The sequence below is a fragment of the Pseudonaja textilis genome, chromosome 3 (genome assembly GCF_049901715.1).
Source record: "Pseudonaja textilis isolate UNSWEBS1 chromosome 3, rPseTex1.2, whole genome shotgun sequence".
Classification (NCBI taxonomy): domain Eukaryota; kingdom Metazoa; phylum Chordata; class Lepidosauria; order Squamata; family Elapidae; genus Pseudonaja; species Pseudonaja textilis.
This window is the reverse complement of record NC_141992.1, coordinates 139,492,447-139,506,534: the sequence shown is the minus strand read 5'-3', so window position 1 is coordinate 139,506,534 and position 14,088 is coordinate 139,492,447. Positions and strand designations below refer to the sequence as shown.

The 14,088-nt window shown below is 36.4% G+C and overlaps 2 protein-coding genes across 16 annotated transcripts in view; one reads left to right on the top strand and one right to left on the bottom strand.

The window, feature by feature from the left end:
• Window positions 1-360: 360 nt before the first annotated feature.
• LOC113435409 (uncharacterized) overlaps window positions 361-14,088 on the bottom strand; it is a 263,948-nt gene continuing 250,220 nt past the window's right edge. For all 15 annotated transcript variants that reach the window (XR_015743127.1, XR_015743136.1, XR_015743128.1 and 12 more), the window contains one exon: window positions 361-2,940. Coding sequence is in view for 3 of the 15 variants with exons in the window: in XM_087930948.1 (XP_087787074.1) it covers window positions 2,879-2,940 (62 nt within the window). In the remaining 12 variants the exon portion in view is untranslated. The remainder of the gene's footprint in view (window positions 2,941-14,088) is intronic.
• PRL (prolactin) lies at window positions 3,498-13,120 on the top strand. Its single transcript, XM_026699174.2, has 5 exons — window positions 3,498-3,774; window positions 5,584-5,765; window positions 7,692-7,799; window positions 9,228-9,407; window positions 12,828-13,120. Exons 1-5 carry the CDS (start codon window positions 3,735-3,737, stop codon window positions 13,017-13,019), a joined length of 702 nt encoding a protein of 233 aa, XP_026554959.1. The 5' UTR covers window positions 3,498-3,734; the 3' UTR covers window positions 13,020-13,120.

Genomic DNA, 14,088 nt, shown 5'->3' with positions numbered 1-14,088 from the left:
TGCATTCATTGTGGGACTTCTAAATGTATCTAATTATCAACAAAGGGAAAGTGGATAAAACAAAATTGCTGCTTTTCTTCCTCCTTCCTTTTATACTACTGAAACAAAAATTCATATAAATCATATTTGGTAAATATGTGCATATCTAAGTAATTTAATGCATACTGTATGTTTGTATGCGTGTCTGTAGATAGATGATAGATATAAATAGTTGTACAAACTTGTCTCAGCTTCTAAAATTCAGTTAAACAACATTTCATAAAAAATAGTTTCTGTATTTCTTCTCTTGTAATATAATCTTGTAAATGTTCACAAAGCAGGCAGTTCAATATTATTCAATCAATACTGTTCCCAGGCAAGTGAAATAAATTTGTTTATTTTAAATCACACTTTTCTTACAGATGCTGAAAGTTATTAAAAAGTCTTCTGTTTTCTTCTACAACGATTCTACTTGATAGGTTGGCTCAAAAAATACTGACCAGCCCAAAGTCATTCAGTGAGCTTCTATGCTGGAGAGATCTCTTGAACAGAAGTCATCACAGTCTAGCAACTTAATCCCTACACTGTATCAAAGCAGTCAATCAATGTAAATATGACTCCATCATTGTAAACATCTTTATTACAGTTTAATTTCTGTGATAGATTCCATCAAATAAGAAAACATCTCTGGTGCCTTTGAAGTGACCAAATTAGCTGCCCTATAGTGAGCTGTTAAAAAAAATGTGTAAATTAAAAATGCTACCGCTATTGAAAACTTGTTAGGTGAAATTCAGTCTGAAGTTGTGAACAATCCTTAAAATGATTGGCATATAATTGATTTAAAGCCACTATCTCAGCTTCTCACTGATACAGATGTTACAGTAATATGATGTTGAATTATATAACAAAATTTTGGAATCTGACTATGATGAATTACTATTATGCTGTACTTTTGGCAGTGGCAATACAATACAATAGTATTTCATATTTTAAAAAGTAAAAAAGTGTATTATTCCAGATATGAAGTTTCACTCTTGGAAGTGAGGCATTACTATGTAATTTTTTCTTTTTCTAACTTTTGTTTCTAATTATATGGTATAATATATTTTATAAATCTTCACTATAACCTAAATCTGTATCTTCAGTTTTCACCATAACTCTAATCCTTTAATATTGTAATTTGTTAAATTTTATTAAAAGTCTTTATGAGCAATGCCTTTATTGTTTGGTATTCTGTTTCTATTTTATAATCTTATACAAATAAAAAAGTCATTGTGAATTCTTTCATTATGGAATTGTTTTCCGTTTGATAATATAACATATTATGATTCTTATCATATTATGATCATTCTTATCATTCTTATCATATTATGATTCTTCATAGTATAATTAAGTTGATACGAGGCCCATTTTTAAATAATATGATATAGCGTGGCTCAAATTCTGTCTTACCACAGATGTCTTATCAGCCATCATTGTCCACTCTATTTTGCCCTGAAAAGACCCCTTCCTTGCCCCATTTTACTTCAAACTCCACTGACGCAGACAATTACAAAGCAGATAAGGATCTGGGGTGCTGTACATGACTACTACACAGTTTTCAGTGAAAATATTCATTACATTATCTGAAGTTTGGAAAATGCATTAAAAATTATTCCTTATTCATTTAATTTCCAAAACTGTTTCATAGGCAATGGACTTATACGACGAGGTTACAAAGTAGGAAGAGAAAAACAATTAAATGGAAGCTTGATATTTGGCAGCTGAACACAAAATGTTTCAAATATCCCACCAGCGTTAATGTTCTTTATTCTAACCCAGTTTAATATAGAGCATAATTCATTCCACAAAGCTATATTTAGGACAACATTCCAAGGCAAGGGTTTCAAACGATTTATCTGAAATATAATGATTTGCTTTTGTACCTTTAATAAAAGTTTGAAATAAAAAGAAAACTAAGGGTTCACAGTAAGAGCTTTAGAGCTTTAGCAGAGTTTTTGCAAGGCACATCTGGTTTAATACTGAAGTGGTTTTTCATTGACTAAAGGGTCAAAGACTTTCCTCAGATACGGTTTCTAGATTGAAATAACATAATCCATTTTCATTTTTTTTTAAAAAATCAGCATAAGTGTTACACTGAAGATTCTGTTGCAAGATAACAATAAAATGTTGTTTATTCAGTATGGGGTCCACAAAGAACTATGTCACCAGCGTATCTGAAGACATTTTCTGTGGTCATGTGGCCGATATATCTATACACCAAAGGTGCACAGAATGCTGTTACCTTCCTACCAAAATGGTACCTATTTGCATTTGCATGATTTCCAACAGCTAGGTGAGCAGGAGCTGGGCAAGGAACGGGAGCTCACCCCGTTATGTGGCACACAAATCTCAAACCAGGGCCGTTCAGCGGACAATTTCAGCATCTGTAACTGCTGAGCAATCATGCCCCACCTGAACACTGTACACTTGTGGCAAAATTCTACAGCAAAATCATAGAGATGGACAGCAATACCAAGCTGTGGAGGATACTACAAACCATAATACTTCTTTCCTAAACCAAAATCAGAAGTCAAGGAGCATGGAAAAGAGGTGGAGGCTGTCTTTGTAGTTGCCAGAATCAGATTGAAGGTGAGTTCATGGTTTCATGTCCTTAACTTGAATGGGGCTTCCTCATGCCTGGGTAGGCAGGATGTGTGGCTCAGTTCATAATACAAACTACCTGAGATAGATAAGCTCTTCTCTTCTCTGCTCCTGTCAATGTGTTTCGTAGACTGCTAGGGAAAGACCAAGGGAAAAAATCTTTTAACATGTCTTTTGGCTGACCAAAACACTCTCCTTTGTTTAATGCACCAGAGGCAACAAGTGATTCTTTTCATGTATCCATTAAAAGTCCTGTTCAACTGTTTTTCTGTACTCTCCTTTGTTTTCCCATATCAATATCCAGAACATGGTCAGAACCTGCAAAAGAATGTAGAGTAGCAGTTAGAATGGCGATACTCCTGCACACACAAAAACATATAATACATAGACAAACTGCCCACACAGAGATGATTCAGATTTTCTGCTTCTCTTTTCTTTCTTACATAGTAATAATTGCCTTTTTCTAAATTTACATTTCTTAAGAAATTTATTTACACTATCAAAGAGCAGGTTTTATTCAAGTTTTATTGCCTCGATAAAATACACTTTTCTCAAAATGAATCTTAGCAAGTTATGAAATGTTCCAATCATTTCAATGATCAAAACGATCAGGATGTTTTGTCAAAGTGTCGCCCCCCCCCCCCGCCCCCGAATCTCAACCTTCATGATCAAGCGTGCTCAATATCACCAATATTTTCCTTTTTTCATACTTACTCTTACATTGGCAATATATAAACTTTATTTCTGATAATTGTGAACACTTTAATGAATCGAGAAAAATCAAGATCGGTTATAATTTGAAATGGTTTCTGTATTTGTGTAGATCTATCTATCTATCTATCTATCTATCTATCTATCTATCTATCTATCCAGTCTCTTGTAACCAACTCAATCATGCTTCCATAAACTTTTACTAAAATGAATAGGGCAATAGGAGTGATTTGATGTTTATAATTATGAACTTTAATCTGAGCTACAGAGTGATCAGCAAAGAGAAAACAAAACCTACTACATTTATGCAAGTTTGTCATCAAGGTGTATATAAAAATGGAGTCTTCAGGTGACAAAAATCAAAATTCCCATCGTGTATTTGACAAAGCACGGTTGCAGAGATGGTTTCTGCTATGACCAACAGGAAGGTTTCATTGAAAGGTATGTCTTATTTATTATTCTTTTCCATGTTTTTTCTGAATAAGAGCAATTTTGTAAACAAGTAACAACACATTTTTGTCTGATAAAAATTAAGCATTTCACAATCAGTTATGCAAGGGGAACTTAAGAATTAAAAAAAAACAAAGAATCCTGTTAAATTAATGGGAATTCCACAAGACCATGTTATGTCCTTAAGGGATGGATTATATCTGTGGTTTAGCATTATTCTATACTAAAAAGAGTATCAGATGTTGTCAGTGCTTTCAATTTATTTAAAAATAAAATTGTTACAGTGCTGCTTTTCTGGACCACTCTAACCAAAATAAAGTGCAAACCTATGAAGGACCAATCAGACATAAATCTAACTGAAAACTAATGGAGCACCTACCTACATGGAATACCGTATATAAGATTATGCTCAATGGGCTTTACTCCTTGTTAAATATTTCTAAGAATAAAAGCCTGCTTAAGATGATAACATCTTTTCCCATGCTATCTAAATATTAAAGACTTGTGTATGTTAGAATTATATATTCTAGTGTATTCAATTTGGTCTTTGTGCGAGTCCATAGAATTAAAACTTGAGAATATTACAATTTGTAGTGAGGTTGATGGACTGAAGTTACAGTGACAATGGGTGTACTATTGGAAGACCTGAAAAATCAGTTTAGAGGAAGATTGTCAAGGAGAAAATCCATCTATGATGCCAACTCCATGGCACAAAAAAATATCAACCAATCTGTATAGAGTTTAATTACGTTTGGCAATAACTCCTTTCTATTCCTTGCATTTTAAAAGAGAACTGGAAACTTAAGAGGATCAACTAGCTCCAATAAAGATACTACACCATTGCTGCAGTTTGGACATAACTAAACTTTGGATTCACTAGTCCTACAAAAGGTTTTCCAAAGCAAGGTCCAGTTTTACACAATAGACACAATTCTGGGTACTGAAAAATCGTGTTAGAGTGCAAGTCAATGTATAAAGTACGGAATTCAGAGCAGGGAAAACTACCATGTATTTGATCATAATTGTTGTCCAGATAAGCAACTTTGTTTACAGGGTATGGGCCTGCATAGTGTAAGATTGAAACTTTTTGATTCCTTATATATGATTTATCTAATGGGAAGTGCAAAAGCCCGAATCCTAGGATTTCCTGTAGGCTCACGATCTGCTGCACCACTAGGCTGTAATTTTTCCCAAGAAATCAAACTTAGCTTCTGCCAATGTAAAATTCATCTATTTGGTGCACGCTTTTAGTACTGTCATTTCCTTTTGTAAAAAACAGGACAGAGGCCATTGTCTGATCAGTGCGCTGATTTATCAGTAATTAATTTTAAAGATTTTATATGAGACGTGGTCTCAAGAGGTCTTTGGCTCTCTTAAGGTATTCAGCACCAACTCCCTTGAAAAGTTATTCACGCCAAAAACTTTAAACAGCACAGCTGCTGAACATTTGCAGGCAGCACCCCAAGACAATCAAAAGTCTAGATTGTGACCTACTTACCTTCCCTCAAATTTAATTTTAAAACCATATGTTTGTCAAGAAGGAAGTCACTCTTGGAAACAGCTATAAAGGAAAGGGGTTTAACTACACTTCCACACTTTTACACTTATTGTTGCTAGGATTATTGTTATTACATCGTTTATATCCTATCTCCGCTAAGGTGAAAAGGTTGAATTCCTCACATACAGTTATTTAAGAAGTCAAGCATTGAAATAAGAGGTCACGGAATACCAAATAGAGTGTTTTCTTTTCTTGATTTATTTCGTCTTATGGGTATCTGCCTTTTTCTTTTTGTCTTCAAGGCCTGTTTCTAGCTACCATGCTGCTGGCTAGTATGTTCCTTTCAAGGAAGTGTGTAACATCTTCACCCATTTGCCCTAATGGGTCTGACAATTGCCAGGTTTCTCTAGGGGACCTTTTTGACCGGGCTGTTAAACTATCCCATTATATCCACTCTCTGTCTACTGAAATATTCAATGAATTTGTAAGTATTTTTGGCATAAGGGGAAAACTAATCCTGTAGCAGAAGCTAAACCATGTGTTCCTGAACAACAACCCCAGGCATCCCTTGTCAGCTATAATCATTTCTGGATTTGCCAGGAATTGTAGATCAGTAACATCTGAACATCCTCAGGTTGGCCACCGGTATTTTATGAAGGCAATTTTGATTTTTTAAATCATACTTTTCTCTTTTTTTTCTGGTTCAGTTTCACAATGGGTAAAATATAAAGTATTGGCTCAGTGTTTTATTATCAATTTGAAAATTAATTTCATAAGGCTGCCTTTATTATTCCTAGGTTGTACCACGCAAATAGCAATAGCACTTAGACTGAGATACCGCTTCACAGTGCTTTACAGCCCTCTCTAAGCGGTTTACAGAGTCAGCAAATTTATTACCCCCCACAAACTGGGTCCTCATTTTACCAAACTTGGAAGGGTGGAAGGCTGAGTCAACCTTTAGCCTCGTGGGATTTGAACTGCCAAACTGCTGGCAGCTGGCAATCAGCAGAAGTAGCCTGCAATACTGCATTCTAGCCACTGCACCACCATGGCTCTTAAATATTATTACTTACTGAAATTAAAAGATTCTTAAACTACAGGTAGTCCTCAACTTATGGCAGATCGTTTAATGACCATTTGAAGTTACAACGGTGCTGAAAAAAATAACATGAACTATTTTTCATATAACATGACTCACAACTGTTGCAGCATCCCCATGGTCACATGATCAAAGTTCAGATGCTTGGCAACTGACTCATATTTTTGACAGTTACAAAGTCCTGGGATCATGCGATCCTTTTTTGCAACCTTCTGACAAGCAAAATCGATGGGGAAGCCAGATTCACTTAAGAACAGAGTTACTAACTTAACACTGGCAGGGATTCACTTAATGAATGTGGCAAGAAAGGTCCATGGTGGCGCAGTGGTCAGAATGCAGTACTGTAGGGCTAACTCACTGCTTACTCCAGGAGTTCGATTCTGAATGGTTCCAGGTTGACTCAGCTTTCCATCCTTTCTGAGGTGGGTAAAATGAGGACCCAGAATGATGGGGGGCAATATGCTGACTCTGTAAACTGCTTAGGGAGGGCTGTAAAGCACTATAAAGTGGTATATTGTGGTTGTAAGTGGAGGGCTACCTGCATTTGTGGAAAAGTTATCAAAACCCCATAATAAAGTAAGCCTCACACAAGCTTTTGAGTGGATTTCTAGGTTGGAAACCAACAATATATTATGTTTCATATCTTCAAATTGAGTTAAGAAACAGAGTTTTTAAAACCTGCTCTAATACACTTTTCCTCAGTGAAACAAGCTCACCTCTATTCATTTTAAAGTTAGATGTCCTGTTATTTCATAAGGCGCACGTGTAGGAAATGGGACGGGGCAGATAGTTAAAGTCTCATTAATAGATCCACTGTAGCAAAAGCTTCATCTACCCTGGGGAACTGAACCTCAACAAAGGATGTGGAAGAAGGGAAACATTGTCTTCTGTACACAGAAGTCATTTAAAGTAACAAAATGAAAACGTGCAAGACTAAGTAACAAATATCCAAGTGAAAAATTTGCTTGGAGAAAAATAACTAAATGCATGCAAGAAGGCTACTTTGGAGTAGGGCAGAAGATATACACTCTGAGGAACTGTGGGATGTGGGCCACTTTACGCCATAAAGAAGCTTTTGTTAATATGGGAAAACACAATGCTTAAAACTGGTTTCCTTTCACAGTATAGAGGCAGATCACCTTTGACTAAGCCATGCAATAAAGGGTTGGGAGGCAAAAGTAATGCCCTCCATAACTCTTAGGATACATTTTACAAAGCAACCAATGAGAGCAAGAATCAGTCTATTTTTTTTTTCAGCTAAAAAAATCCTGGTTATCTACTTCACTAAATGTCAACTTTGTTTACTGTCAGGATGAACGCTATGCTCAGGGCCGGGGTTTCATTGCAAAGGCTGTTAACAGCTGCCATACTTCTTCCCTAACCACTCCTGAAGATAAAGAACAAGCTCAGCAGATAAATGTAAGTTGTCTCGGTTTGTTGACAGATGCGAGCAAGTTCACCAGAAATCTGGTGAAATCCTTTCAAAGCATACAGTTACCATAGATAGAGTTAGCTCTACCATTGCTCCACCTCTGTAAGTGGTAGGAATAAACAAAGCCCAAAACACGGAAGTATGCTCTGACCTATATGAACGGAAAAGAAAGACAATTCATTCACAATACAAGATAAGACTGGTCTTTTACAAGACTGGAAAAATCCAGGGAGGGTTGATGAAAGCATCTCTCCTTTATATGTCCTAAGGAGGGATGGGGAGATGGTATTTTTGTGTGAAGGGATGCATAAACAATAGACTATAGATGAAATGGCCTCTATATTCCCTAGCAAGAGGAAAAAAAACCACATCTGACAAAAAGGGAAAACATAATTCTAAAAGGTCAGGGGCTAGAACTCTATTGCAATGATCTCTTGATCACACACAAGTTTCCTCAATGTTCCAGTTTCGGAAATAAAACACACCTTACTGAATAATTACATTTTAAAGAAAGTTTCTCCTCTGTGCACTTGAAGAGGAAATCTTTGGAATGTTAAGGTATCACTCGAGAGCCCATTCCTATTGATTCAATTTCAAATGCCATTCATCCACTGAATAATCTCCCTTTTTAGAAAGCAAAACATGTGCCACAAATATTTGAGATATGTATGCGTCTGGCATTTCTCTGTGTTTGCACGGGCTACTTGGGATGTTTGAGCCTTTCAGTATAGTAGCACAATAGCAATTCTCCCAAGAGAAGCAGGAGGAAATTTATGCAATAGAATAGATGCATTTTTTGTGTGACATAAGGAAAGTGAAAAGTGTCAACACTGGAGAGATCTCAAGGACAGCACAATGGCTAGGAGGATCCTAGGAAAGCCAAGAGCCCTTTGATCTTTTAGCTCACCTCAAGCAGTGGCAAAGTTTCAAAAGAAAATAAATCTTCCCAGAAGCAAAACACTTGAAATCAGCCTTGTGTCTGGGCATGTTTGCAGGATTTGATGTAGACACAATAAATGCTTCAGGATGAGATATTAAGTGGCCTACCACAGATCACATCTTCCATTATATCTTCAAATATTTTCTAGATCCCTTATTTCTAAAAATGTATCATTAATGCTCAGGCTAATCTTTGGATTAAATGGCATTTATGCAACAAAGATGAATGGAGTGATTTCTACTGGCAGTACAGATAATTTACCAAGAGTCAGATATTCTCTTGTCATTCTCTTGTCTAGTTACATTTAAATGAAAAACACCTCGCAATTGCACTATAGCCTGTAGTTTAGCTACATCTGATAAAGAGACAAAATTGCAGTAAAGGACATTTTAAGATAGGCTTGATAAAAACATTGTTCCATATCTCCTGTGTAGCTTTTGCACACTAACTGTACAATTTTGTTGCCAATGAACAGCATGAAGACCTATTAAATCTAGTTTTGAGTGTACTCCGTTCCTGGAATGACCCTCTATTACACCTGGTTTCTGAAGTTGAACGAATCAAGGAAGCTCCTGATACCATTCTCTGGAAGGCCATGGAGATCGAGGAGCAAAATAAGCGACTTCTTGAGGGGATGGAGAGAATAGTTGGACGGGTGAGTCAAAAAAAATAAAAAAACCTCTGAAGTCCTTCCAGCTTCAAAACACTATTCAGAATGTATAAAACGAGACAGGATTATTTTTGTTTGTTTGGATTAAAATGCTTCAAAGAAAGAAAGTAAGAAGTTAAAAGTGTCAGCAAAACCTTTCAAACCTGGAGATCTGTTTGGCATGTGTAAGAAGTAGCAAAATATCTTGTTCTTTATTAATAAAAAAAGCTACAAAGTGCCAAACAACAAAGCATAAAGCTTATCTTGTAATTTTTTTTCTTAACACAAAAAAAGAACATGGCCTGACCTAGACTGAGAATCAGCAAACAGGGTAGGAGAACTTTTATCTTGCTCCTACCTTATATTTTATAAAATTAACGTTGTTCTCCTGCACATGAAAGTGCTGAAAAAACAATAACTTTCATTGATATCATTTTTTTTTCTTTTTAACACTTCCTTGCAGAGAGGGAATTTAATCTCCCTCTTGCCCTCTACACAGGCTGAGACTATGAAAAAAAAAACTTAGTATATAAAACGAATCTCAAAATCAGCTGCACATTACATATTTAATATGTCATATAATTAGTTGAAAAGCAGTCAATAATTTTTTAACATATGTAGGTATATGCCTTAGAAAAATAACAGAATGAGCAAGTCTGTGCCATGAAGGAAGGCAATAAATAAAAGTTGTTGCGTATCAAGTACATACTTCATACATTAAAAGTATTAAGCTAACGTTCTTTCTTTCCATGGTTGTTTGAACCATGAATATTTCCGAATTCTCCTTATTAATTTATTATCTTAATTTCTAATGTGTTGCATTCAAAATCTACTGTGAAAATGAAGGATAGTAATTGAAAGCAAACACCCCATAATAGATATTTCTAAGCAATTTTAAGCTGCAAGCCATTATTTTCTTTTCATATTTGCCTTTTCTTTCAACAGTTGAAATACTTTTTACAGAAAGACACCTAGGCAGCATTTTCTATTTAAAATTTAAATACTGTATGCCTAAAAAAAGCAGCTATCCATCCTGAGCAAGGGCACTAAAATCCATTCTAAGCAAGGGCACTAAACTTTTTTCATAACCATATTGCATGTATGTATTTGCTGTTTTCCCTGAACTACCAGGAGTAAGCCAATATGACTGCCTTCCATCCTTAAATTATTGCAAGTCATGCTTACAATACTTATCTGAAAATGCCTGCATGTTCAAGCATTTCTGATTACCATTACTGAGCAATGTCTCACTAGCACACGAGTCCTAGAGTACTAATTCCTAGATGGGATCCTGACAAGCCCTACCATTTTCTGAAGTTAGTTACACAACATCAGGTAGAATGCTATTCCGCCTATAATACCCCCAATCGCAGAACTAAAGTATTTGTCCTTTAGAGTGGTGGTGGTCTTTTTAGGTTGCCTCTGTTGAACTTCCAGATGATACAAGTTGGATATAATATCTACTGCAAACTTTCCCAATCTAATACTCAACACTGTCTGAACATTGCACATGTTGGTACAAGATATTTTGAATTGAATTGAATACTTTACTTGGCCAAGTGTGATTAGACAAACAAAGAATTTGTCTCTGATACAAAAGCACTCAGTGAACATGAAAAGCAACAGAATAACAATAACAACAATAATAATGCTAATAATGATGGTGATGGTGCCAATAAAAGGGGGAGTAAAGAGGATAATAAATAATATGACAGCCACATTACATGGGTTAAAAGATATTAGGCAGCACTGAGAGAATTTAGTATTCAACAGAGTGAACTTTTCAGTTATATTTCACCAAAAGAAACACTCTTTCATAATACAAGTTCATGAATGTGTGTGTGTGTGTGTGTATACTGTATGTATATGTATGTATGTGTGTGTGTGTGTGTGTGTGTGTATGGTATTCAACTTTGGGTATCTTCCCACGTCATTGTAGTTGTGCTTTTAAAGTTGTAGCGATGTTTTGGCAGAATCTCATCTGCCATCATCAGGCTTGTGTATTGGGTTCGTCCGAATCATCATATCATATATAAATTATCATATATATATATATCTAAATTATAGTGAAAAGCAAATACAATATTCCCTCCAGGAACTTACCATACCCTGCTTTAATTACTGGGCATTTTAAGATCTAAGAAAGATCTGCTCAGATGCCAAACTAATATCTGATCAACATTCAGTTGTGTTACACCTCTCTAAGGCAGGAGTGCAAAAAGCATAGCTAACAAGCATTTTTGGTACTATCAAAGTTGAGAGAACCAGACATTTTTACTCCCTTTTTAAATATCTACAGTATATATTGGAATATGATGAAATACAGTTTGGTGCAGCAGTTTAAGGCATCAAACTGGGAGATGATCAGTTCCAGGTGTAAAGCCAGCTGGGTGACCTTGGGCCTGTCACTCTTTCTTTATCTTGGAAGGAAGCAATGGTGAACCTCTTCCAAAAATCTTGCTAAAAAACAGAAGGGCCTTGCTCGTGCAGACACCATGATTACAAAACTGATTACAAAACTATCTGTTTCTATATTTCCTCATCTCTATCTATATCTTGTTGATCCATTCATTCAGCAATCATTCAAAATTACAACACTTAGAAAAAGGAGACTTTAAAAAAAAGGATTCTTGGAGTTCTGACTCCGCAGCACAGCATCATGATCTGTGTGCTCGGCGACGGATTTGTGCCTATGATGGCTGCTGTGTCCTCCAGTGGCCATTTGCTTTTCTTTCTTGCCTGCTGACCTCAAGGAAGAGTCAATGCTAGTAGGAAAGATCACAATCACTCTGGTAAAATTGTTCACACCTTTCCCCACCTGGCAGCAGCCACCCCTGACCCCGCTGCATTTGTGCCACATCTTATGAGCCATTCGTGCACCCTCTGTATCTGGCAGCAGGCATGAATATCCTGCTACACTTGCATTGCACATTGCACATTGCACCTGCCTGCCTGATTGTGAGCCATCTAGGGCTTGTTTAACAACCCACAAAGCTTGCTCAGAGATGACAATGGGGATTGCCAGGATTGCCAGTGCAGTCATGTGACATTATCCTTTACATGACTAATCCCCTAGCAATGGGTCTGGTCCCAGTTATTGTCATTAACTGAGGACTATGTATGTGTATAAGTAATTACTGATAGCATCTATTCAAAGATGGGGATATTTTAGGAGTAAAACAATTATCTTAAACCTAGATCATGTTTAAAGCACACATTTTATCTTAATAGAAGGGAACATCAACACATTTATTTCTTAGGAATCTCTCTATTTTCTGGCCCCACCAATTTTGGGAGTGTAAATCTCTATCTATCCTCCTAAATGGGTTTGTATGGAAGGTGTGTATCTCTGCTTAAAAATTGACCCAAATTTATTTTGCAATTGTGAAATCATCTAAAGTTATTTTGATTTTGCACTTTCCTTAGGTTCACCCAGGTGACTTAGGCAATGAAGTCTATTCTAGATGGACTGGTCTCCCTTCCCTCCAATTGGCTGATGAAAATTCCCGCCTCTTCGCCTTCTACAATCTGTTGCACTGTTTGCGTCGAGACTCTCACAAAATTGACAACTATCTGAAACTCCTGAAGTGTCGCCTCATTTATGACAGCAACTGTTGAACAGCTGTGCTCTGGCTTTATTAAGATGACAGCACCAAATCTTTTTAAAATACTCTGCTTTTAGCCTCACTGCTTTTATGTATACTTTATAGAAAATCTCAGCTTGGTAGATAAAGATTTAGAGACCGTTATTTTGTTTTCTGTTGAGAGCACTTTCATTCAGATTGCAGCAATATTCAAATCAAGCAATAAAACATTGAAAATGTACGGAGGTGAAAACGTATTTCTTAAAAGTTGGGATTGGGTGTAAAGCAAGGGGCCATATATCTGAGGGGACCCCAGAGCTGCAGGCAACTTTCAAATGCTTTTGATAATGGTTCTTCAAACCTCTCTAAAATTGCTACCAAAATTACAATTTTGAATGTGGTAAAAAGGGGGAAAGATTAAACACATTAATTTACTTTACAGGTAGTCCTCAGCTTACAACCACAATTGGGACCGGAATGTCTATCGCTAAGCGATGTGGACATTAAATGAGTTGTTCTAATTGTACAGACTTTTTTGTCACTGTCATTAAGTGAAACATATGGGTAAATGAATCTGGAGTCTCTGATTGACTGTGGTTGTCGGAAGGTTCCCAGAAAGATCACAGATGGTGATCACATGATCCCCAAATGCTGCAACCATTAGGTATCCAAGTGCCCAGTCCTTCATATGACCACAGGGATACTGTGACAATCATTAAGCCCAAGGACTGGTCATAAGTCTCTTTTTTCAGTGCCATTGTAACTTTGAACAGTCACCAAATGAATTATTGTAAGTCAATGATTACCTGTACCTAAATCAGACAGACAGATTTTGAGATCTAGGGGAAGTTATTAGTGATGTTCATAATTTTATAGTTCTATAGTGCACTCTTGCTATCCTATCAAAGATATTGGTGAAGGACAAGAAATGGGCAATATATTTATTACATAGTCTAGGCTTTTATCAGTAAGATTTTAATACAATAAGACCACGACATCCTATTCTATCTCCAAAGCGTATCTGTGACATTTTACTCCCATAAAGCAGTGACCTCCAACCTTCCTGGCTCAGTGGACTGGCAGAAACACCAGCAGTGGCAGCA